This window comes from Podarcis pityusensis (assembly GCF_964106645.2).
Source record: "Podarcis pityusensis genome assembly, chromosome: 15".
Classification (NCBI taxonomy): Eukaryota; Metazoa; Chordata; class Lepidosauria; order Squamata; family Lacertidae; genus Podarcis; species Podarcis pityusensis.
Window position 1 is genome coordinate 29105481 of NC_138040.1, and position 24509 is coordinate 29129989.

A 24509-nucleotide genomic window follows, 5' to 3' on the forward strand; every position below is an offset into this window, starting at 1 on the left:
ATCTTAGGATCCCTCAGAGGGAGGCGTAGGAGCCAACTCCTATATTTGAGGGGGCCAGGGGGCCCCAAAGCTGATGGGCATTGCCACTCAAATGATGTGCGTGTGACACGTCTTGTAATGCGCGGCAGAGCTTACTTGGCCTCCCAATATTTTATTCAAGTTGGCACCCTTGTAGCCCCCTGACCCTTGCCTCTCAAGCCTCTCAATACTATTGCCAGGCTGAGAGGCTTCCACATTTCAGGAACAGAGCAATATGAGCGATCGCCTGCTGCTGCCCTCACCTGCTCCCAACTGTGGATTTCCCAGAGGCACTGGGTTGGGCAGAGCACCATTAGTGTGGGAAACAGGACAGCAGGATATGTATGGTCTGATCCAGCAATACATTCCTGTTTGGTATTCTCTATCCACTGGGACATGGGTGGCACTGTGGGTTAAACCACAGAGCCTAGGACTTGCTGATCAGAAGGTCGGCGGTTCGAATCCCCGCAACGGGGTGAGCTCCCGTTGCTCGGTCCCTGCTCCTGCCCACCTAGCAGTTCGAAAGCACGTCAAAAGTGCAAGTAGATAAATAGGTACTGCTCCGGCAGGAAGGTAAACGGTGTTTCCGTGCACTGCTCTGGTTCGCCAGAAGCGGCTTAGTCATGCTGGCCACATGACCCAGAAGCTGTACGCCGGCTCCCTCAGCCAATAAAGCAAGATGAGCGCAGCAACCCCAGAGTCGGCCACGACTGGACCTAATGGTCAGGGGTCCCTTTACCTTTACCTTATCCACTGCAGCACAGGCCAGAGAGCCAAGAACAATTCCATGTACACCTTTGGTCAGGTAGAAAATATAATCACAGACACAGACCTTCAGAAGCCCCGTAATTTACAGGAGCCTTTGTCCACCTGGTTCCCTCAAGATGTTTTGAGCAGTCACTCCCATCAGCTGCCCTTCCCGCCCACCAGGATGATCATCCAAAACAGCTGGAGAGCTTCAGCCTGGCAAAGGCCAATTTACGCCAAGACACCTAGGTGGAGATATACAAACCCTATACAAACCCTATTACAAGTGTGCAACTTGTCAGCCTTGACAAGTGTTTAGAAAAAATTGCCCAGCCTTAGCTAACACATGAAGAGGAAAGCAGGCTACACTTAAAAGCCCCTACCCTTGCAAAGCAGAGACAATCAGTGCTGCTTGTGTGGAAAATACAATTCTTTCAAGGTCGGGTACCAGCTTTTAGTTTAAGAGGGAGCTAAGGTTGATTATATCCCTATTGTTCTTCAGGACTTAAATATCCCTGATTTTTCTCCTAAGAGCAGAGTGGCCCTAGCAGAGGGCGAGCAGGAGTTGTCTTTTCACACACCTCACTTTTATTGCTCTGGAGAAAAACAAATGCAAAAAAACCAAACATCCGCAAGGGAACAGGGGAGAAGAGAAGACCGACAATGTTGCCTCCCTTACTGAAAATGCCAGACACTATTCATGCAGGAGGCAGCACTCAATACAGAACCAAGTGCTGAAGATCCTGGGCAATGACATATCTGGGCATCTAACTTTGATGGGCCAGTTGGGGGAGTAAATCAAGCAGAGGATGGCCTGTGCCGTTTGCACCAACAGAATCCCAGGCCATAACAGAATGAGCCTCAAACCAGAAGCAATGCTTTCGTTTTTATGAGAAGCCCTGCTAGCAAGCTTTCCGTGGGTCAAATTCAATCCAGAGAGTCACAAGCCGACCCTTCCTTCGCCAGACAGGCGGAACTGTTCGTCTTTTTCTGCACAACACTGTCCTGGCCTCTGTGTGGCGCTGCTACCGCTGGGAAGTGCCGTCTGCTTCGTAGCCCTCTGTTTTCATGTCGTTGAGGCCCAGCTCTTCGTTCTGCTCAAACTGCCGCTCATAGTGCTCCACTCGCATCTCCGGGTCTTCCTCAGGAGCGTAAACGTTCTGCGGGCAGCAAGAGGCGGTTGTGTTATGCGGGGATACAACACAGAAACCCTTCCTGCACAGCCCACAAGGAATGAATCACCAGCTTTGGGGAGTTTGGGGGGTAGAAGGGCACCATGGCCTGCTCCCTGTTTAGCTCATTTTAGGAAAGGGATCACGTGGCTTGTGCAAGGGCCAAATCTAGAGCAGGTGTATATTGAGATCAGTTACATGGAACATGAATATGGATGAGAGCTATCAGCCAGTGCAGCAGGTGGTCTGGGATGTTGAGAATTGAGTGCAGCATTCTTCTGGAGAACACCAGGTGCCCCATCCCTGACTTGTATACACACACACCTCTCTCTCTCTCTCTCTCTCTCTCTCTCTCTCTCTCTCTCTTGAATACTTTTCAAGGCATGCAAAGCTGGGCCTGAGCACAAGCATGCTTGGATTCTTCAGCAATATGTTTGGAGGCACCTGGATATCCGATGTTTTCCCCAATCTCAAAACTCCCCACTTATCCTCAAAATCCAAGATGCTAAGCCAAAAAGATTGCAACTTGGCTCAAGCCGTTTTCAACATTGAGTGTGTTAGCCAAGGATTCTCCGGCCTCAAGCCCCCAATGCACTACCCAGGCCCCTCAAACCCCAAACCTAGGCACTTGCTCCATTCCTCGTCCTGTGTCCCGTTCCTGACATGGGTAAGGAAGGTACAGACTCCCCTGTGGCCCTATAAACATCCCTGTTGTAACCTCCACTCCTCCAGCGTTACCATCCTACACTGTCCGGAGGTCTCCAGCTCTGTCAAATGACTCTGCCCTTTCTTCCCTTGCTGTCCCGGGTGCTGAGCTGGGTCACGTAACACCTGGGTTGGTGCCATCTTAGCCTGTCCTCAGCAGTGTCAATATCTTAGGCCTCTTGTCATCACCATCATTTTGTGCTCTTTCTCCCCAAGCACTTTGAAACTCAGCAGCCAGGCACATGCATACACCACAGCCTGTCTTTTTTAAATGGGCCATTCTCAGAACTTTCCTGTTCTCAGGAACCAACATGGCCAGCACTTGCTACAGAACTATCTGCTAAACAACCCCTTGTTTCTTCTTTCCCAAGTTCACTGTACCTGGAGGTAACTGTTCCCTGCAGGGTCATCCAGGACAAAATGTATCCTCAACTGCCCATCTACTACCTGGAGAGAAACAGAAAAGGCATGCCCATCAGAGAAGGCTTCACAGCCTCTCGTCCCAGCCAGAAAATTAGCCCAAGTACAGGAGGAGCATCAAGCCAAAGAGCCCAAATGCCCTTCTCATCATTTATTTAGCTTATATACCACTCGATATTAGCAGTCTCAGAGAGAGACTTCGGAGATTATAGTGGGTAGCTCAATGAAGGTGTCAACCCAGTATGCAGTAGCTGTGAAAGGGGCAAATTCCATGCTAGGAATCATTAGGAAAGGAACTGAAAATAAAACTGCCATTATACAAATTTATGGTGTGACTACATTTGGAATACTGTGCACAGTTCTCCACCTCAAAAAAAGATAACAGTCGCTCCTTGGTTCTCAAACATAATCGGTTCTGGAAGTCTGTTTGACTCCAGAAACCATTCAAAAACCAAGGCACGGCTTCCGATTGGCTGCAGGAGCTTCGGACGTTCAGCTTCCGAAAAACGTTTGCAAACCGGAACACTTGCTTCCAGGTTTCCGGCGTTCGGGAGCCAAAACGTACGAGTGCCAAGGAGTTTGAGAAGCATGATACGACTGTATTGTAGAGTTGGAAAAGAGTTTTTAAGAAAGGGCAACCAAAACCATCAAAAAGAGGTGGAGAAACTCCCCTATGGGGAAAGGTTACAGAATTTAAGGTGAATAAGAGCAGACATTATAGAAATGTATAAAATTTCTCATGGCATGAAGAAAGTGTACAGAGGGGAAAAATTCCTTCTCTCCTAACGACAGAACTTCTGGACATCCAATGAAACTAAAGAATATAACTCACACAGTAAACAGCTCACAAATATGAAACATAACTAAAAACCAGTAGGTAAAAAAGGTAAAGGACCCCTGGATGGTTAAGTTCAGTCAAAGGCAACTATGGGGTTGTGGCGCTCATCTCGCTTTTAGGCTGAGGGAGCCGGTGTTTGTCCACAGACAGCTTTCCGGGTCATGTAGCCAGAATGACTAAACCGCTTCTGGCACACGGGACACTGATGGAAACCAGAGTGGTACCTATGTATCTATTTGCACTGGCATGCTTTTGAGCTGATAGGTTGGCAGGAGCTGGGACAGAGCAACAGGAGCTCACCCTGTCGCAGGGATTTGAACCACCGATCTTCTGACTGGCAAGCTCAAGAGGTTCAGTGGTTTAAAGATTGGAAGAAATTTAAAGACTATTTACAGAAATATTGTAAAATTAATGAATCTTAGAAGGATGTTGGATAGAAACTAAGTGGTTTCCAGCTGTAATGCTTTAAGAGATACGAAAAAAGGTTCACAAATGGGTAAAAGCTTAATGGTAAGGATTTGCTGAACTAACAAACTGAACTGGAATACAAAAAAGGGAGGTATGAGGAGGTCCGGGGAAATAAGTGTAAGGAAGATATGCTATGGAAAATTAATGTGTTTTTAACTGTTTTTATTTTGTATTTTTCTTTTTATTTTTCTTTTCTTTGTTATATCTTAAAAACTTTAATAAATATCTCTAACTATCAAAAAAGGGAGGTATGAGGAGGTTAGGGAAACAAGGATATGAATGTAAGTTATGGAAAGATTGATCTATTTTTCTTTTTCTTTTTTCTTTTTAAGGGTTTTTTATTCTTTTCTCTGTATTTTGTATTTTCTTGTATTTTTACTTTTTGTTTTTATGTAATTCTTGTATTCTTTGAAATTTTAATAAATATCATTAAAAAAAAAAAAAACAAGAGGTTCAGTGGTTTAGCCTACAGCACCACCTGCATCCCTTTTACTAAAAATCAGTAGGCATATACCAATAACACCATAAAATCCAGCAAAATTAAAATTTACAAACTACAGTAAAAAAAAAATGTACAAAAAAACAGAAAACCATAGTATGCTGAGTTAAAGGCATAAAGAGGCACCAAACCTGTTGCAGCTTCCTGCCAAATGCACAGAGTTTTTCTGCTCTGTCTGATGTTGAGCTGTCCCCCAGAGTGAATGGGTTCTTCTCCACCTGTAAGAGACAACTCAGAATTTAGTCCCTGTTCAAAAGCAGGGCCCCCTAAGCCAGCCAGTGACTCTGCTCACATCCAGCAGATTCAGTCTTCCCATTCAGAAACATTATTCCTGTCTCCTGTCCCTCCAGAGACCAACACCTGTTGGCACATGCTGGCAAGATCCACACCTGTCTAGAGGAAGGACCTTTCTCCAGCTGAAGTGCAGCCAACAAGCCAACTCAAATTTGTTTTGAGTTCCTATTGGTTTAAGGTGTCCCCCCCCCCTTAATTTAACAGCTTCCTTCCAATATGTGTTTTCATTAAGTGCAAGTCACTTTGTGAGGGCTTTACCTTCAAAGGTGGGATATACATTTATTTTATTACAAAACTCACCAGAGTCTGGATATCCTTTAGCAATCCTTCCAGAGTTGTGAATTTCCCACCCAGGGCTCCCATTCCTAGCTCAAATTCAAGCTCTGGAATCTCCACTCTGCAGGTTTCGGACTGCGGAAGAAGGAGAACATTTCACTTAGTTTCTGGGGGCAGAAATTTGCAAGAAATGGACAATGGCAGAGAAAACAGCACCACACCTTGAGGATGTCCCTCGTCATGTCTGATGGGTCAGTCACATGAAGGGTTATCTTGGTCCCCAAAGGCTCTATGGCTCCTCCAGATTTAACCTATGGACAAGTAGGAAAACAGTAAACCGGACAGAGCTCATCCAATGAAACATCAATCCAGCCAGACCAAAAGCCTCTCACCTCATTTGTTCTGTGCCCACAAGCATCACAGTTCGTAGCCATGATAATGACTTCTTTGAAATGAGGGATCTCTGGAGAAGGAGAAGTCAAGGAAACCAACAAACAGCTAAACTCACATACCTGTTTTACTGATACAGATACAAGACCCACTTCTTTGCTTTGTCAGATCTCCTCATTGTCAGAATCCCAGCCCTAGAACAGCACTCCAAACCACCCTTGACACAGTTCCTCCACCACTAAAAAAAGGAATAAGGTATGTTTGGTTGAACCGCACTCTTTGGCCAAGACCGATGCATCTGCACGCACACACTTTATTGGCCCCACATGACCGGACTGGAATGTGACATGTTCCTCATTCACGGACTCAAAAGGATACGCACCAGCTTCATGTTTGTACTGGCCGGAGCATTACATTCAGGGCAGTTGGTGCCAAACTGCAGCACCTGGAATACAGGAGAGGGGCACAGTGGATAGCTCAGTCAGCAGAGCATGAGACTCTTGATCTCAGATTCTTGCATTGCAAGGGGTTGGACAAGATCACCCTTGTGGTCCTTTCCAACTCTACAATCATATGATTCTAAGTCCCTTTCTGTAGGGTGACCACTGCTGGGAACAGGAACCCTCCAGAGGGCACAAGCCAGGCCTAAGCAGGCCACAGAGTACTCCAGAAGACTCTGCCTAAACCTCAAGGGCAGTTTACTCACTTCATTCCGTAGGTCGTCTACAGAATCAGTCAAGTCCTCCTTGGATTCCTCAGCCTAAGAAAGAACAGAGATGTTGGAATGTGTCTGTTGCACACTCTTAGGACCTGCAGCACGGCTCAAAGGTCAAGTGATCAACAACAGTGGCACATGAACTAGAACGCCATTGCCTAAATACTAAGTTACGGGGCCTTCATGAATCACTAAGGCCAGAACCCTCTAACTCATGCTACCTCAATTCCAAGCAGAGCAGCCTGCTGAGCAGTTCTCCTGTAGTGGGTCACCACCAGGGCTTCGTCTCTCTGTGGGGCATGAGGGTTTTCCACAAAGCTGTTGCCAGAGGGGTCATCTAGGATCTGGCAGAGAGAAAGGAAGCAGAAGGGAAGAGCCATTAATAGCCTCTGTTTGCTTCTGCAGGGAACAGTTGGGTGCATGCCAGGATAGGCCAGAGTTCCCCACCACAACTAAAGACAGCCCTGTCCTGGTGGTACTTACAAAAGTGAAGGCTGAATCCACATCTTTCAAGCGCTTCAGCTTACAGATGAATTCCTCGATCTTCTCTGCAACGTCTGGGTGGGTTTCCTGCGTCCAGAAAGCAAAAGCAGTTGCTTTTAGCCTCTATTATCCAGACCAGCTTGGAAGAACAACTTGGGAGTCCAACACCAGACTTAAAATCCAACACCACAGGCCACAACTCCCATCACCCCTTGCAGTCAGCAGGGCCAATGATCAGGGAGGATGAGAGTTGAAGTCCAACAACAACCAGAGAACCAAACGTTCCCCTTCCCTGCATTACAGCAAAGAATATCAAACAAACAAGCACAGAGAAAGCTGCCTTATATCCTCTGCTCTCTGTTATTTGTCCAGCATCACTTGCTGCATGTTATTGCCAGACATATTTAACAAGTGAGTCTTTGTTTACCAAAAGGGGGGCAGGTAAGGTGTTAGCCACCCATATTCTGCACTTCTGGGGCCTTTAACAATACTGCTAGAAATATTTAGGACCAGCTTTACTAGCTCACAGGACTGCGATAGAGCTGTCCAAACCAAAAGGGCGTTCAGTGCTTCTAGGCAGTTCTCAAGTTCTGCTTCCCAAAGGGTGACTTCTAAAACTAAATAAGCCCAAAATTCATTTAATATACTGGCCGTGCGATAAGCACTGCCATAGCAACTGCCAATGCCAGGTATCTTGTTCAATAAGCAAGAAATCATTCAGCAGCTGATGTCCCCAACACATGCATCTTTCACCCTGCCAGCTGACCGAAAATCCCCATGAAATGACAGGTCAGCCCACACAGACAAGAAAGTGCTCTCCCCTGAGGAGCCTTTGCAAGCAGCTTACCCTGCGGAATGGCTGGTCCTGCTTCAATCCTTCTATGGCTCTCTCAATTAACCCTTCAATGGTGGTAAGAGCTGGTGAGAGGGAGGGAGAGATAAAGGGCAGACACATCACTACCCAGCAGTCCAGACCCCACCAGTTATACTCTTCAACACAGGCAAGGAAAAGTGACTGTTATTACTAGAAATAACGAGGTTGGCTCCTTTGCTGGCTCTCATGGACTGATATCAGTCCATCCTGCCAGCAGCAGATCCTCTGCAGTGAGCCCAAGACTGGGTAGAACAGGGAAGAGAGGCCCCAACTTTTGCTTTTCAAAAGGCAGCCTGGCAACACAATTCCGTCTCTGCCTCGTACCCCCATCAATTCCACTGCCCTCCCCCCGCCAGCTGCCCTTAGAAAATAGAGCAGATGGAAGTAGCACACTGACAACCACTGCAGGTGCACAGAACACAGGGTGAGCTGGCATCCCCAATGATTTAACCAAGGAGCACCACTACTTTGGAAAGCAGTCAGCAGTGTCAGCCACCAACTTGGATGGCTTTAGAAGAGGGGTAGACAAATTAACGGAAGAGAAGACTCTCCGTGGCTACCTGCCGCAGTAGCTATGTTCTTTCTCCGCTGTCGGAGGCAGTAAGCCTCTACATGAGAGAAACATGAGAGCAGGAAGCTATTTAGTGGAGATCTGTATTCTATAGGCTGACTGGGCAGGGGGCTTGACCAAGGGGCTTTCTAGCCCTCTTGTTCAAGCCAGTACAACAAATGCCTCTTCCACACACCCTTTAAAAGCCCCACAGTGGAAAATGTTCCTTTTCACACCCTCAAACAGCAGCTCCTCCTCCGGAACAGGTCGTCAGGAATGTGCTAGTAGCTCCTTGCATCCCAAAGACCAGCTGCCCCAAGACATAGTGAAACGACCATATACCCACCTCCCTTCTGAGAAAAAGCAGGGATTTCAAAGTCTAGCTCAGGTACTCTAGCTGTGGCACAGTCAGTCTTCACCACTTCCCTATTCATATCCTGGGGAGAATGATTTACAGGAGAAGTTATACCAGTCTAGAAACCCGGCAGCCCACCTGGTTGGGGGAGGACAAGGACATGCCCAAAGCACACATGAACTAAAGGGAAACACATGCTGAGTGATAACACCGCCCCAACTAACCCAAACCAGAGCAGGAAAGGGGAAAGAGGCCTTTGGAATCAGCTCCAGCCCACCCCATTCCTTCTGCCTCTTCCTAGAAGCTTGTGCCCATGTTACCATTTATCCCTGGTAACCAGAGATAAAAGGGTGACCAAAGCCAACCTTTAAATGTGCAATGGAGACAGGTGGCAGTTAGTTACCCCACAGAAAATGGCACGAAAACCCAAATGCCTCTTTCAGCTATTTGCAAACAGATGTTACCAAAGTATCTCTTCCAAAGAGCAAGGCAGCTATTTTCCCTTCCAGTTTCATAATTCCACTTTGGAAGAACATTTAGAGACCGACCACTGGCCCTACATGTTTGTATGAAACACCACCATGGATGTCACACATTCAGAGGTTTTTCCCCATCCAGTTACCAGTTAATTCTAAAGGACAAACTGGACCCAAGTTCCGATCCAGAGTGCACACACTCATTTACTTTGCCCACATGGTTTGACTGAAAACTGTGAGGGCAAAGGAAAACAGGTCACCTGACAGAATGACGTCTGGTGACTGACAGGTGGGTGGCCCCATGCACCTGTCAAAATTGGCTCATGGGGAGTGGGGGTGGGGAGTGTGTAAGGATCTGGCTGCTGGCTGGATCCAGTTCCCAAACCCTGCTAGATGCCTAAGTTATGTTTTTATGCAACCTGGGGGTCACAGGCGTTTTTGAACTCTGCACTGGAGGAGGGGTGTAAAAGGCATCCCTTTTGGAATGGCAGAGTAAGTTTCTGGCACTGATTGAGTAGTTTTCTATATGTAATGTGGGTTATGGCTTCTACATTGCCTTGAGTCTTGGAAAGGTGGCTATTAAATCTTTATATAACGTAAGATCACACCGAGGGACCTCAAATCTGGATTTCTTTAGTCTGATTTCTGCAACGTGACATCAGCAGCCCAGCCCACCTACAGCCACACACTGTGCTGCCTTTGTATTGTAAGAAAGTAAGCTTAATTGATTGAAAGTTTACTTCTCTGCCAATTGTGGTTTCTCAAGCCAGATCAGCTTTACAGTGAATCAGTTCTGTGACACAGTGGATCCAAACGGGCAGCGATTGTGCCAAAACCAATCTTCAAAGCTGCCAAATTTGCTTCTAAAGCAAAATCAAGGTCCTTAAGCTACCACAGGGGAATGGGAAGCAGACAAACCCACTCACCTGCTTGCTCCGCACAGTCAGCATATAGCATACACCTTGATCCTGGATCCGGCCAGCCGACTGGATCTCTGAGTTAGTCGAGCCACATCTATTGCAGGCGAAGGAACTGACAATGATCTCTTTGAAGAAGGGAATCCTAGTCAGCAACAACCGAGTCACCCCCTAGATAAAGAAAAAGAAGAATAAAGGCAAACTGCAAGGGCTCAGCATCCCAAACATCTGGGCTGCTGCACAGCCACACTTAGCACCTTTCCCCTTTATACAAAGACACCACAACTTTCCCCTCTGCACCAAAGCTCTGTAACAGACATGCCTTATCCCAGACAAACACTACCTGCTCCTATAACCCCAACGCTGAATGAGGGTTGTATACGATAGCCCGACTTGGAGTAGACCCGCTGAAGTCAATGGGCAGGACTAACTTAGGGGCGCTATTTCCAATGGGCTTACTCCAAACCGAACAAAGAACAGTCACCTATCCCCCCCCTCCCCACCCTAAATTTAATAATGATTTTTAGAAACTATATGGCACCATGGGTGGGGGTTTTTTTTGGGGGGGGAGAAGTCCTTGCTCAGAGGGCAGCCGATCGGGGGCGGGGGGGGGGGGAGAGAGAAAAAGCAAGACAGCAAGGCCTGAGAGGGGTCGCCCAGCACAAGAAAGGGGTTTCCTCTGCCATTAGAAGGAAAACCTGCGTCTTAGCAACTCCCCGCGAGAACCCTCTCGTCTCCCTCTTGAGAAGCTGCCCGGAGGGAAGAAAGTGTCCCGCCGCTCCCGGAGGACGGTGAGGCCCCACAGCCGGGGTGGAGAGAGAGAAGGGACCAGCAGAGTGAGGACTAGCATCTTGGGGAGGCTCACGTTGGAGTGACAGGCCATGCAGAGGGACTCGATCTCGTTAGGCAGCTGCTCCTCGTCCTCGGCGCTAAGCGGGCGGAACAGGGCCGGGGTCGCTTCCCCGCCGCCCCGGACAGGGTCGAGGGTCCCGATGGCCGACATGCTTCCCTTAGCAGCAGCAGCAGCAGCGACCCACGCACGCTTCCGGCAACCCGGAACTTCCACTCAAGGCATGCGCATTCTCACCCACACCGCCAGAAAAGAGGGCAACCGGCTTCGGGTGACGTCACAGGCGTCTTGTGACCGAATCAGTGCGCGGTACTCCCACGGGGGCCTCGCGGGCTTTTCCTAGGCCTTGGCGGACTCAATAAGAGGGGCAGCGGGCAGGCAGAAGTTCAACAGGGGGAGAAATAAGAGGAACAGCGGGCGGGCAGAAGTTCAACAGGGGGAGAAATAAGAGGTTCAGCGGGGAGGCAGAAGTTCAACAGGGGGGAAATAAGAGGGCCAGCGGGGAGGCAGAAGTTCAACAGGGGGAGAAATAAGAGGTTCAGCGGGGAGGCAGAAGTTCAACAGGGGGGGAAATAAGAGGGCCAGCGGGGAGGCAGAAGTTCAACAGGGGGAGAAATAAGAGGGCCAGCGGGGAGGGAGGAGTTCAACAGGGGGAGAAATAAGAGGGCCAGCAGGGAGGCAGAAGTTCAACGGGGGGGGATAAGAGGTTCAGCGGGGAGGGAGGAGTTCAACAGGGGGAGAAATAAGAGGGCCAGCGGGCAGGCAGAAGTTCAACAGGGGGGAAATAAGAGGGCCAGCGGGCAGGCAGAAGTTCAACAGGGGGAGAAATAAGAGGGCCAGCGGGGAGGGAGGAGTTCAACAGGGGGAGAAATAAGAGGGCCAGCAGGGAGGCAGAAGTTCAACGGGGGGGGGATAAGAGGTTCAGCGGGGAGGGAGGAGTTCAACAGGGGGAGAAATAAGAGGGCCAGCGGGCAGGCAGAAGTTCAACAGGGGGGAAATAAGAGGGCCAGCGGGCAGGCAGAAGTTCAACAGGGGGAGAAATAAGAGGGCCAGCGGGGAGGGAGGAGTTCAACAGGGGGAGAAATAAGAGGGCCAGCAGGGAGGCAGAAGTTCAACGGGGGGGGGATAAGAGGTTCAGCGGGGAGGGAGGAGTTCAACAGGGGGAGAAATAAGAGGGCCAGCGGGCAGGCAGAAGTTCAACAGGGGGGAAATAAGAGGGCCAGCGGGCAGGCAGAAGTTCAACAGGGGGAGAAACCCTGGGATGGAATTTCTGTCCACGTGGGCATACTGGAAAGCCAGGCTGCTAGATCCTCCTGCTGTCGGTTAGACCTCAGAAAGGGAAGCGTTCCCCTCCCAGTCCGGTGGCAAAGGCACCACCAGGAACCACTTAGCCGGGTGGGGAGACAAGTCGAGCCCTTGCCTGGCCAGGCTGCAAGCCGCTGGGAAATGAGGGGCCTCAATAGAACCTCCAGAGCCAGGAGAAGTCTACCAGTTGCTGGGGAGGAGCTGCTTGCAGGCATCCTAAAGGGTTGTGCATGTCCAGTGTGGGTGGGAACCTGAGTGCTTGGCTAGACAGGTCCACCTTGGCCTGATCCAGGAACCACGCTCTTCCAGTTGGATGTGTGTGTGTGTGTGTGTGTGTGTGTGCGCGCGCGCGCGCACATGGATGGGGTGGGTCTCTGCTTAAAGTTTAATGCCTGGACCAGAGTTTTCAGCCCTCCCTTTGCACCGTGGTAGACCACTGCAGATTCAGACAAAACAAGAGGCAGGACCAGTGGAAATGTTACTTTATTACAGACAGTCAAAAAGCCATTTACAATGCAGGACAAGGAAGCCAAGTTTGATGCAGAAAGTGTAGCGGCAATGCTTTGTTCACAGATTCATACTGATCAGGCACACACACAGTCAGTGGGGGTGGAGGGAGATTAGTAAATAAGTGGTGCAAAACTACTTTGTGGCAACCAAAGCAGAGCTTGGTAAATATTTTGTGCTTAGTTTCGCAACTGCTGGAAGGCAATTGAAACCTAGAAGTTCAGTTGTTCTGCAATTTTAGTCCATGTTTTCATTAAAAAAAAATTAAATTTCTATACCACCTTTCATCCAAGGATCACAAAAATACATATTACAAAAATACAAGAAACAATAACACTCCCCCTACGCTGTTTAAAAGGCCAGATTGTTTAATTAGCCAAAGGCCTCGGAGAAAAGGAATGTTTTTGCCTGGCCTTTGGGCAAGATGCAGTTTGACTTACCGTACTTTCCTTTGTATAAAACAAGCCCGAAGGAGACCCCCAACCTGCTCACAGGTCCTTGTATGATCAGTGGAAACAGTTGTCCTGGCAAGTATTAACCACTCTCAATTCCAACCTGATAATTGCCACCTGCCTATATTTTAATTTGTCTGAATTAATTTTAAGATGTATTTTAATAAATTGATGGCTGTTTTATGCATATTGTGTTATGATGTTAGCCACTCTGATCCCAGCTGGGGAGGGCAGGATACAAATAAATTATTATTATTATTATTATTATTATTATTATTATTATTATTATTATAGATATGTAATGAAGGCACCAGGCAAGCCTCCATGGAGAGAACATTCCACAAATAGGGAGCCACCACAGAAAAGGCCCGTTCTCGTGTTGCTGCTCTGTGGACCTCTCATGGAGGGGACAAATGAAGAAGGACTTCAGATGATGGATGCAGTGTGCATATGAGGAGAGGCGGTCCTGGATGTATTGCAGTCCTGAGCCATTTAAGGTTTTATATGTCAAAACCAGCACTTCAAATTGGCCAGAAACTGATCGGAGCCAGTGCGCTTGGGCCAAGATTGGCGTTATATGCTCAAGTAAGCAACCTGGCTACTGAAATTTTGCATTAGACCACAGTCATAAATTGGATGTGCAAACTGGAGCTGAGGATTCCACAGCCATTTCTGTATTACCTATTCCATAGGCATAGTGGTTATGCTAACATCTAAGAGAAGAAACAGTGCAGGAGAAATTATGTATTTACATAAATGGAGCACCAGAAGTGGCAAATGGTAGTAGTTTCATTCATTGTTCTCTTTCAGTCTTTCTGGCTCCTACTGAGCACAGTAGCTAAAAGTTTGGTGTCACGGGAGCTGGTTGAACCTTGTTTTATTTTTATTTTTTAAAGCAATTTATTGGGTTTTACAATAAAAGTAAACATAATAAACAATATAACATTTGTCTTAACATAGTTTCACATTTTCTTTGGACTTCCTCACATCTCCCGCTCCCACTTTCATCGTTGTAACATTTTGTCAGCAATTTATCACCTTATTTAAATTCTTATATCCCTTCTATATTTCATAATCTTATAATTCTCGTAAGGAGCTAAATTTTCACAGTCTTACTTATTTTCTTAAAAGCTTCTAAATTTAGTGGTGCTCAGTTATTTTAGTCTAGCATCTTATTTAGCATTCACTCAAATTACAATGCTTTTGTAAATAGTTCTTAAATTTCTTCCAATCCTCCTCAATCCTCTCTTCTCCCAGGTCACGAATTCTGCCGGTCATTTCAGCCAGTTCCATGTAGTCTATCAGTTGCATCTGCCATTCTTCCAGTGTGGGTAGATCTTGAGTTTTCCAGTGTTTTGCGAGAAGTATCCTTGCTGCTGTTGTTGCATACATAAAAAATGTCTGGTCCTTCTTTGCCACCCCTTGGCCGACAATACCCAAAAGGAAAGCCTCTGGTTTCTTAGTGAAGGTATATTTAAATACCTTTTTCAATTCATTATAAATCATTTCCCAGAACGCCTTCACTTTAGGGCAAGTCCACCAGAGGTGGAAGAACGTTCCCTCACACTCTCTACATTTCCAACACTTATTATCAGACAGGTGGTAAATTTTGGCAAGTTTGACTGGGGTCATATACCATCTATAAATCATTTTCATTACATTTTCTTTCAGAGCGTTACATGCAGTAAATTTCAATCCATTACTCCACAACCTCTCCCAGTCCTCAAACATGATATTATGCCCAATGTCCTGTGCCCACCTTATCATAGCCGATTTAACCGTTTCATCTTGTGTATTCCATTTCAACAGCAAGTTATACATCCTTGAAAGTACCTTAATCTTTGGTTCTAACAATTCTGTTTCTAATTTCGATTTCTCCACCTGGAACCCTAGTTTCTTATCATTTTTAAAAACTTCTTTAATCTGAGCGTAATGTAACCAATCTCGCACTTTGTCTTTCATTTTCTCCAAACTCTGCATGGTTGAACCTTGTTTTAAACATGGCAAAAATGTTTAGGCAAAGTCACCACCATGTGCTCACATGATGAACATAAGCCTTTGGAGGTTTCAGTTTTCAGTGCTTCTCTTGATGTGGCCATTTCTCTACCCATTTAGAGTGCATTTAGAGTGAATGCAGAAGTGAGTAAAATTTACACTGAGGAGGCACAGTGAACACAAGAGTCTGGCCTCTCATGAATAAAACATGGGATGGTAGGGTGCAGTTTATTTATATACTGTACCACTTTTTTTAGCCAGAGGCCCCCCAAGAGGTGAACAACATGAATGCATATTACTACAAAATATATATTTACAGCATTACTACAGTATATGTATACCTACAATAAAAGTACAATACATCAAATAGAAAACAGTGGCAGGATTTTTAATCATCAACATTGCCGGGGTGGGGGGTAGGGGATAAAATGTTCCGCTAAGAGGAGATCCAAGGAGGTACTCCATATCAGAAGCAGCCTCTTAACATTCTTAAAACATGAGTAAAATTAAGATGGGAGCCTGGTCTTAATCATCCTAACAGAGGGAGGTCCAATTTTTCATACCAAGTGGGGCACATGTGTGCTTTGAAACACAACCCATGGGACGCACACTGTCTTGCCACACAGGAGAAAAGAAGGCCAAAATTTGATTTTCCCCTTCTCTCATGCCCCCCCCCCATGCTGCCTTCCCAGAGCTGGCTAAGAAATACACTTTGGGACTTTGTGAAGGAGGCACAAGGGCTCTGGCAGGGTCCTAGAGCCCTCTCACCTTCGCAAAGCTGGGGAAGCATTCACTAGGTTTTGGGAAGGAGGCAGGAGGACTGTAAGACCCTGTCAGAACCCTCACATCTCCTTCCCAAAGCCCAGCACCTTCCTTACCTGGCTTTGGGAAGGCTGGCTGGGTGTCAAATGTTGCCGAGGTCCACACTTTGGACCACCCTGTCCTAGCATAACCTTCAGCAAACTCAACTGTGTGGGTGAGGAATTGGATGACCCACTGACTGGATTCAAAACTCGCTCACCTGGTATGTGCCACCTTTGATAGGTGAGTAAGCCCCACCCTCAGCCCCCTGGCAGCCAATGATTCCTTTTCAAGTTGCAATTCGGCACAATTGTGCTTTTTTTTTTTTGTCACCACAAGGTACCAAGGTTAAAAAAAGTACTGAATTGCAAGCAGCGTCTGGAAAGGCGGAATTGCTGCTAGCATCATAAGTTGTCAGGTGATGGACAGGTGGACATGTTTTGGACCCAAAAACGCCTAATTGGGATGTGTGTGATTATGTCTGCAAGATGAAGGTTCCACACCACTGCTCTCAGGGCTGTAGCCTCCTATTTAAATGTTTACCCCCTACCAAATAATAGAGAAAAGGAGAGGGGAGAAAATACTGTTTGCCACAAGAGATGATGTATTGAGCTTAGCTGTATCAAATAATTCTAAGGTCCTGTAATTTTGAAAAGGAGAATAAAAGAGCCACAGGAGGAGCGATGTGCCCAAAATAGGTCCCAACCATTAAAGTCTGATGTGGCAGTCTAGGGAAACCACTACTGCTCAGAAGGGTTTGATCTCCCCCACCCCAAAAGTAGGCTATTTCAAAGAGGCCTCCACTGCCTAATTTGCCTGGGCACAAAACTTCAGTATAAGCTGGTGCTCGGCTCATTGAGACTCTGGAAAATATCCTTCCACAGGGAGTCTAGCTTGGCATGCAAGTCTTCCAGTGGCGTGGAGTTTTCCTGGAACTCTTCCAAGTATGAGGGTGTGGGAGACAGCTTGGACTTCATTTCTTCCATCTCCCTGTCCGTGGTCCTTGTGAAGTTGTCTATCTGAAGGATTGTATCTCTCCTGAACTCCTCAATTCTCTCCTGAACCTCCTGAGCCATATTTTCCAGGTAGGAGTCCACAGACAGCTGGTGGTTTTCTTGGCTCCTGTGGGAAGGATGTGCAACCCAGGTGTTGGGGTGAAGTCTCAGCTGCACCTTGAGTTGATCCAGGTTCCTTTCAATTTGGAGATGGAGAACCTTCACGTTGCGGGTGAGCTTGCCGGAGAATTCTTGTAGATACTGACCGAGTTGCTGGCCCATAACTGCAGTGTGAGGTGTTGTGCTTTTGTGGAGTTCCTCCATGGTACGGTGGATCTCAGTTGCCAACCTGTCAGCATACGGGAGGAAAATCTCCTTCACCTGGTCAATAAAGGTAGCTGCCTTTTCAGCATAAGAGGCTGTAAACTTCTGGACCGCACCTGGAGTTTCCACCAACAGACCCTCTGCGTTGAGGTTGGGCCTGAAATGCTGGTGCAATTCTCTTGCGCATAGCGAGACCTGTTCCATCAGCTGCTCTGTGAGGGGAGTCAGGCGGAGGCGGAGACCTTCTAAGTTCTGGCTGATTTGTTGGTGCGCCTCATCCATATAAGGAGAAAGTTTCCTCTGGAGGCTTTCAACCTCCCTCTGGATGATCTGCCGAAGTCCATCGGCATCTTGGTAGAACTGGGGTTGGAATCCCCTGTGTACTGGGGTCAACTTCTCAAGGACGTGTCCCACGTAGTTGGCGCCATCTTGGAGACTTTCCTTCATGTTTCTGAACAAAAGAGAGAATGCACACATTTGCAGAGGAGACACAGACCTGAAAACAAAGTCTTGAGTCTGAGAGCCCATTACAGTGGTACCTCGGGTTACAGACGCTTCAGGTTACAGACTCCACTAACCCAGAAATAGTACCTCAGGTTAAGAACTCTGCTTCAGGATGAGAACAGAAATTGGGAGGCGGCAGTGGGAGCCCCCATTAGCTAAAGTGGTACCTCAGGTTAAGAATAGTTTCAGGTTAAGAACGGACCTCCAGAACAAATTAGGTTCTTAACCCGAGGTACCACTGTATTAGGATCATACCAATCCCAATTATTGTATCTCATTAAACAGACAAACAGGAATGCAAGTACGGTGGTACCTCGGTTCTCGAAAGTAATCTGTTCCAGAAGACTGTCCAAGTTCCAAAATGTTCTAAAAAGGTGGTCTGCAAATTTCATTGAGGAAATTGAGAAACACACAGTGGAAGCCGTCCGACTTCCGAGGTACATTTGAAAATGGAAGCATTTACTTCTGGGTTTTCGGCGTTTGAACGTTCCAAAACGTTCGTCAGTGGAGACATTCGAGAACCGAGGTACCACTGTACATGTTCCACACAACACTGGTTATTTCATTTCATTTATTTATTAAATTTGTATACCACCCTTCAACCACATATCCCAGGGCAGTTAAAGCATAAAAATACAGGATTAAAAGACAAAATACATAATAAAAACAATAACCCCACCCACACTGCATTTCAATCCCCTCTCGCCAAGTCACTGTCTAACCGCCTCTGTTCCAAATATGTCCTCCTTTGCAGATCCACCAGGCCACATACCAGGGGTGCCAACTTGAATAAAATATTTTGGGGGTCGAGGTAAGCCCTGCCCTGCATAATTGGATGGGAATGCCCATCAACTTTGTGGTGACCCAGCCCCCTTAAATATTTTATTGTGGGGGCCAAAGCCCCCACAGTCCCTAGGAGTTGGCTCCTACATCAGCAATGATGCTGTCTCCAGCATCTCCACGTATTAAGGCTCCAAGATACCTTCCCACACCCAGGCCTCCTAGTGCCCATTACCTATTCCTGCATCCTTCCTAGCCATTATATGATAGGCAGCTTCAACTTCACTGAGAAAGGATGGAATGAAGGGATGGTGGACTCTCCTTTACTTCGATGCTGCTCGGAATCCAGGCAAGCAGTTAAATTAAAGATTAAATAAATACATTGCTATGTATTAGCAAGCAGGTTTTCGTCTTGTTTTAAATGTATTTGTTGTTTTTGTGTTTATCTTGAGATGGTGGTTTAGAAGGCAATTAATCAATCAATCGGGACATGGGTGGCGCTGTGGGTTAAACCACAGAGCCTAGGACTTGCCGATCAGAAGGTTGGTGGTTCGAATCCCCGTGACACAATGAGCTCGCATTGCTCGGTCCCTGCTCCTGCCAACCTAGCAGTTTGAAAGCACGTCAAAGTGCAAGTAGGTAAATAGGTACCGCTCGGGCAGGAAGGTAAACAGCTTTTCCGTGCGCTGCTCTGGTTCGCCAGAAGCGGCTTAGTCATGCTGGCCACATGACCCGGAAGCTGTACGCTGGCTCCCTCGGCCAATAAAGCGAGATGAGCGCTGCAACCCCAGAGTCAGCCACGACTGGACCTAATGGTCGGGTGTCCCTTTACCTTTACCTTTAATCAATCAGTCGTCATCGTCATCCCCTGCATGTTGATGCACTGGGAGCCCAAACAATAGTGGAAGCCTCTACCTGTGGTCAATAGGGGAGACTCCTTCCCCTCACTAGTTAATATTAAGGGCTGGTGAACCCTCTCACCTCCCTCTTACCCCAGAACCATTTCTAGCTATGGGCTGCAGATGCGCAGTTCCTTCTGTCACTTGAAAGGATGTTACTGTGGAAAGGCAAGATATAATCTTTCAAAATAAAAACTTTAGAAGATCCTGGCTGCTGGGTCAGGCCAATGGAATCTAGTCTAGAATCCTGCTCTCACACTGACAGGCAAGAGGCCCCATTGGAAAACCCACAAGCAGGACCCCATTTCAATCAATGTCCCCAGCACAGTTTCCTTAGGCCTGATCAGGGGCTAATCCTGTTGGCTGCACTTGCTTTCTTCTGCCAATGCATCAGATGATCTCTCCCCATAATAGTTCCCACCCCTTCCCCTACAAATCAGGGAATGGAGGGGTGGATAGGAAAACCCACCAGTTGTGTCCTTTGTTCTGTGAGAGCCAGTGTGGTGTAATGGTTAAAGTGTCAGCCTCTAGGACCTGGGAAACCAGGGTTCAAATCCCCACTCAGCCATGAAGCTCACTGGGTGACCCTGGGCCAGTCACTGTCTCAGCCTAACCTACCTCACAGGGTTGTTGTTAGGATAAAAAAAAAAGGAAAAGGGAGAACCTCCTTAGAGGAAAAGGTGGACGATAAATGTCTGAAATGAAAAAGCACACAATCGTACTGATAAGCTTAGAGCGAATCAGACTCACTTCACCCCTTGTCCTCCTTTCAGCTGCTGGGCTTGCTCCGTGCTGCCCTTGTCGTGAGTCAGTTGGCTGAAGTAGTCCCAAACGTGGCTCCGCTGAAGACTGGCTGGAGAAGCTGTGCAGATGAGGCAAAGAGGAAAGGACAAAAAGCAGACAGTCTATGGAAAAGCCAACCCACTTACAACCAACAGAGTTCTCTCACATTGCTGGATTCTCATACTGAGAACGTTGCACAACAGTGCAGGCAACCAGGGAGGTCACCTCTGCAGCTCAGGGTCGTTCCTGCTCTTTAATATAGCTGCTAGAGGGGTCTCCAGGGGGAAAAAAACCCTCTGCGCCCAGGTGTCCAGAAGCTGAATCTATTTGGCAGCTCTGATTGGGACTTGGGACTAGAAGCAGAGCATTGTAAGCACTGTGTTAAGGCTATAGCTCACAAACACATGCTCAGAGGTCACCAAGCTGTCCCTAACACAACCCAGAACCTCCCCACTCTCCAAATGCACCTCTATTATTATTATTATTATTATTATTATTATTATTAGGAGCCTAACCTGAAAAGGTAGCCAGCAGCACTGCTAGGAGGGCAGCTTTGATGCACATGATGAAGCGAGGATTCTGCAACAAGGCATTAAAGGGACATGTTAGCTGTGCAGCCGCAGCAAGCAAGGATCTCCGCTGTCAGACTTGGCTGAGTATAGATGATGCTCCTTCCAGGCTGTAAGTCCATCTGCATGATTATCCCTCATTTCAATTTAAAAACAGGAATTGGTTGAACAGAAAGGTGTACTTTGTCTGCTTAGAACCCAAAGTTCACATGCCAGATTGTAACCACTTTTGCCTTACCTTATTCCTTCAGGTATTTTGCTCAGCTGCTCCCAGATGGTGGGATTGTTCCCCCTGTGTCCTCCTACCTGTATACTGGGCACTGGTCTCCTCGTGGTTGGCTCCTGTAGATGCCCTGCTGCCGCACCTTTTATATATGCCAGGCAGCATTCACTGCCTTGCACACGGCTGCAGAGCCAGCCAGCCTGGCCCTCGTTCCATGTAAACACAACACGAAGGTTGAAAGACATTGACAAAGAGATGACGTCTGCATCTGTCGTGAGCAGAGGACAGAGGGCTTACTTTGATCGGGGGAGGTGGTGGTTTCTGAGATAAGGGGGGTCTCTTTTGATCGACCCAGCTCTCTATACTTGGGGCGCAAGCAGGAATCTCCTGTGGCCTTTGCCTCCCCATCCCAGTTATTCAGTCTTCTGCAACTCCTGGCCCAAGCACAGGGGAAAGCATCATGGGACAATTAGTCCAAACTGGGTAAGAGTTCAAGGAAAGGAAAACAGAGAGAGTGAACCCTGTGGGGGGTGGGGGCTAACTGCATCCCAGGCAATGCCACCCTGGCCAGGGGAGCGTTGAGATGCAGGAAGGTGAAGCTGGAGCGGCGTTTTTTGTTTGTGTTGCACTGCCTCGTTCAAATCTTTTGTTTCCTCATTTCATGTAAAACTATCCCACCAATGAGGCTCAGTGGTTTGCAGTCCAACTGGGCAGGAAATGGCTTTGAAGGAGCAAGCTCAACTCTTTCCAAGGGAGGGTCCCAGCATTGTGAAGGGGTGAGCATGGCCTCTAGCAAGAGATGCATGTAAACTGACAAGAGATTTCTTACAAAACATAAAGCAGGGCATAAATTAAATAATAATTACCCTAGTTATCTGTGTATAAGACAGTGCTTTTCATTATAAAATAAAGTTAAAAATTAGGGGTCGTCTTATACACGGATAGTCCTGAAGGGGGGTGGGCGATTGTTTGCAGCTGCGAGCAGGAGATTGTCAGTGGCGACTGGGCAAGTGATTGGTGGCTATGGCAAGGCCAGCTGTTGATTGGCTGCCACTACAGCAATTGGGCGGGTGATTTGTGGCTGCTGGCAGCTAGCGAGCAGATAATTGGCATCTTTGGCAGCACGTGTGATTGTCCGGTAGGTGAGCAATTTTCGGCAATCCCCCCAAAAAAGCTCAACAGCCCTGGGCAACCCCCCCCCCCAAAAAAGCTTAACAATTCTGGGCATTTTCTTAATTTGGAGTCCCCAAAATGGGGGTCATCTTACACATGGGGGCGTGTTATACACGGACAAATACGGTACCCTGAGCAGGATGGGCAGAGTTACTGCAGGTTAAGGTGATGCTGAGAACAAAAGCTGATACCCTCCCTCCACTGACCACCACAAAAATGCATCTTTCAGGCCATTCTCTCTCAACTTTACTTTGAGTAAATGACTTTTCTACACTACAGTTTTATGCCATTTTTGGACTGCCATGGCTTCTTCCCTGAGAACATTGCTATAGATCCCCTGCAGTTCCCCCCAGGGTTCTCCAGGAAGAGGGAACATTGCTTAAGCCAGTTTAAACCTGTAGTGTGTTCATGCAGGCATGGAAAGCAGCCTCAGAACCAGATTTCCATCTTGTACCAATGGCTGGGCTAAAGTAGCAGCACCAAAAAAGGCTCAAGCAAGGGAAAGAAAGGGCTTATCCATACTCCCTCTTGCAGGCCGCCAGGTTCTGCCCAAGATCGTGGGCGCCCAGCATGCATGTGTGACGTCACGCATGCCGCATATGACATCACACACTGGGAGGAGCCCCGGTGCACCCTCTGAAAGGCCCGGTGGGGCCTGCTGTAACTGCAATGGGCTCTATCGGGCCCATCTGCTGCTGTGACAGGCTCTGTCGAAGCCCACTACTGCAGCGGAAGGGCCCAACAGAGACCGCCTGGCTATAGAATATTGAGGGGCCCTGGCCCCCTCACTGAAAATTTTGTGGGTACTTGGGCACCCATGGCCCTGATGAGATGGCGCCAGTGTCCTCTTGTCCCCAAGGTAAAGCGCTCTTTAGCACTCAGTCAAAAAGCACAGGATTGCTGTTCGTTCCCACTGAAAACTAAAGAACAGGTTTTCCCAAGAAGAGGGGTGGGACAATAGAGAAACCAGTCTGACCTGAATTTTCTGGGCATGAGACAAATGGGAGATGAGGGTGAGCCCTAATTCAATGTTCACATGAGTTGCCCTGGCACCAAATTTGTAAATTGACAGGCATGTGGGGAGAAATAACTGCTTTGAGAGAAAATCCAATGACAGCAACCCTCCCCCACCTCTTCCATGTCTGTAGGGAGTTTGGGGTGCGCCCCCCCAATCTTCAGCCATTCAGAACACGTCCCTGGCCAAGGCTCTCAATGACCACAGAGCTATTCCCAGCAAAAACCTCTGTGCGAATATTCAGAAGAGGTCAGAGTGCACAGAGCCAGCCAAGACCAGCTTGTGGCCAGGGGAAGTTCCAAGCAGTCATTGCTCCCAAGCTGGTATCAAAGGGCAGCCCAGCCAGCCCCCAATTCTCCCCAAAGAAGAGGCCTCTCCATATGCAACTCACCCCCACCAGCAATCTCTAGCCCATGTCTTCCTGGGCAGAAATGCACTCCCTGGTGCTGGAGGGGAGATACATTTCCTTCCCTGAAGATGACCTCTGACCTTTCCAAAAGTGGTTTCAACCAATAGATTCAACTTACAAGAAAGAAGATTGCAAACTAAACATTAGGAATAACTTTGTGATGGTAAGAGCCGTTTGACCGTGGAACAAACTACCTCAGAAGGTGATTAGCTCTCATTCATTGGAGGTTTTTAAGCAGAAGTTGAATGATCATCTGTCAGGGATGTTTTAGTTGAGATTCCTGCATTTTATGGGGTTGGACTAGATGACCCTTGGTGTCACTGGCAACTGTACAATTATATGAATCTATAGTGCCCTGCATGGTCCAGCCCCTTTCACCAAAGCAACCTTCCACAACTTGGTGCCCTCCCTCATTTTTAGACTCCATGTTGGCTTGGGGGTGAGGGAGTGTTGATAGGAACTGCAGTCCCAAACATCTGGATGTCATCAACTTGCAAGAGGTCACACTAAAGGCTGAAGCACCCCAAAGCTCCTCGCGCTTTGAAACTTCATCTCCCCACTTTGTCCTTCCCATGGTCTGTAATTAGCAAACTCCAGTCTTGCTAGATCAAAGCTATGTGCCTTGCAAGGTTCCTCAAAGGTTTCCTTGCTGCTAGATCAAAGCTTTGCTCTCATCTCCTGTCAAGTCAAGTCAGCTCAGATAATCTTTGCTAAAATGGAGTCGTTAA

At 47.6% G+C, this 24509-nt stretch overlaps 2 protein-coding genes across 2 annotated transcripts; both read right to left on the bottom strand.

Moving 5' to 3' along the window:
* Positions 1-1638: 1638 nt before the first annotated feature.
* On the bottom strand, positions 1639-11301 carry ZPR1 (ZPR1 zinc finger). Its single transcript, XM_080983600.1, has 14 exons — positions 11063-11301; positions 10207-10368; positions 8796-8886; positions 7873-7943; positions 7026-7112; positions 6764-6886; positions 6534-6587; positions 6206-6272; positions 5830-5900; positions 5659-5748; positions 5462-5572; positions 4999-5085; positions 3024-3089; positions 1639-1925 (listed from the first exon to the last, which is right to left on the bottom strand). Exons 1-14 carry the CDS (start codon positions 11198-11200, stop codon positions 1791-1793), a joined length of 1353 nt encoding a protein of 450 aa, XP_080839726.1. The 5' UTR covers positions 11201-11301; the 3' UTR covers positions 1639-1790.
* Positions 11302-13119: 1818 nt separating this feature from the next.
* On the bottom strand, positions 13120-21364 carry APOA5 (apolipoprotein A5). The gene is made up of 5 exons (XM_080983649.1): positions 21200-21364; positions 20908-20971; positions 20360-20471; positions 15300-17877; positions 13120-14182 (listed from the first exon to the last, which is right to left on the bottom strand). Exons 2-4 carry the CDS (start codon positions 20954-20956, stop codon positions 16938-16940), a joined length of 1101 nt encoding a protein of 366 aa, XP_080839775.1. The 5' UTR covers positions 20957-20971; positions 21200-21364; the 3' UTR covers positions 13120-14182; positions 15300-16937.
* Positions 21365-24509: the final 3145 nt, after the last annotated feature.

Coding starts and splice junctions, on each gene's coding strand:
- ZPR1 (XM_080983600.1), bottom strand. CDS start 11,200: ATGTCGGCCATCGGGACCCTCGACCCTGTCCGGGGCGGCGGGGAAGCG. Junction 6,273..6,533: donor TAGACGACCTACGGAATGAA/GTGAGTAAACTG, acceptor CCTGTATTCCAG/GTGCTGCAGTTTGGCACCAA. Junction 3,090..4,998: donor TTGGCAGGAAGCTGCAACAG/GTTTGGTGCCTC, acceptor GTTTCTCTCCAG/GTAGTAGATGGGCAGTTGAG.
- APOA5 (XM_080983649.1), bottom strand. CDS start 20,956: ATGTGCATCAAAGCTGCCCTCCTAGCAGTGCTGCTGGCTACCTTTTCA. Junction 20,472..20,907: donor GCTGCTGGCTACCTTTTCAG/GTTAGGCTCCTA, acceptor TCATCTGCACAG/CTTCTCCAGCCAGTCTTCAG. Junction 17,878..20,359: donor AAAGGAGGACAAGGGGTGAA/GTGAGTCTGATT, acceptor TCTTTTGTTCAG/AAACATGAAGGAAAGTCTCC.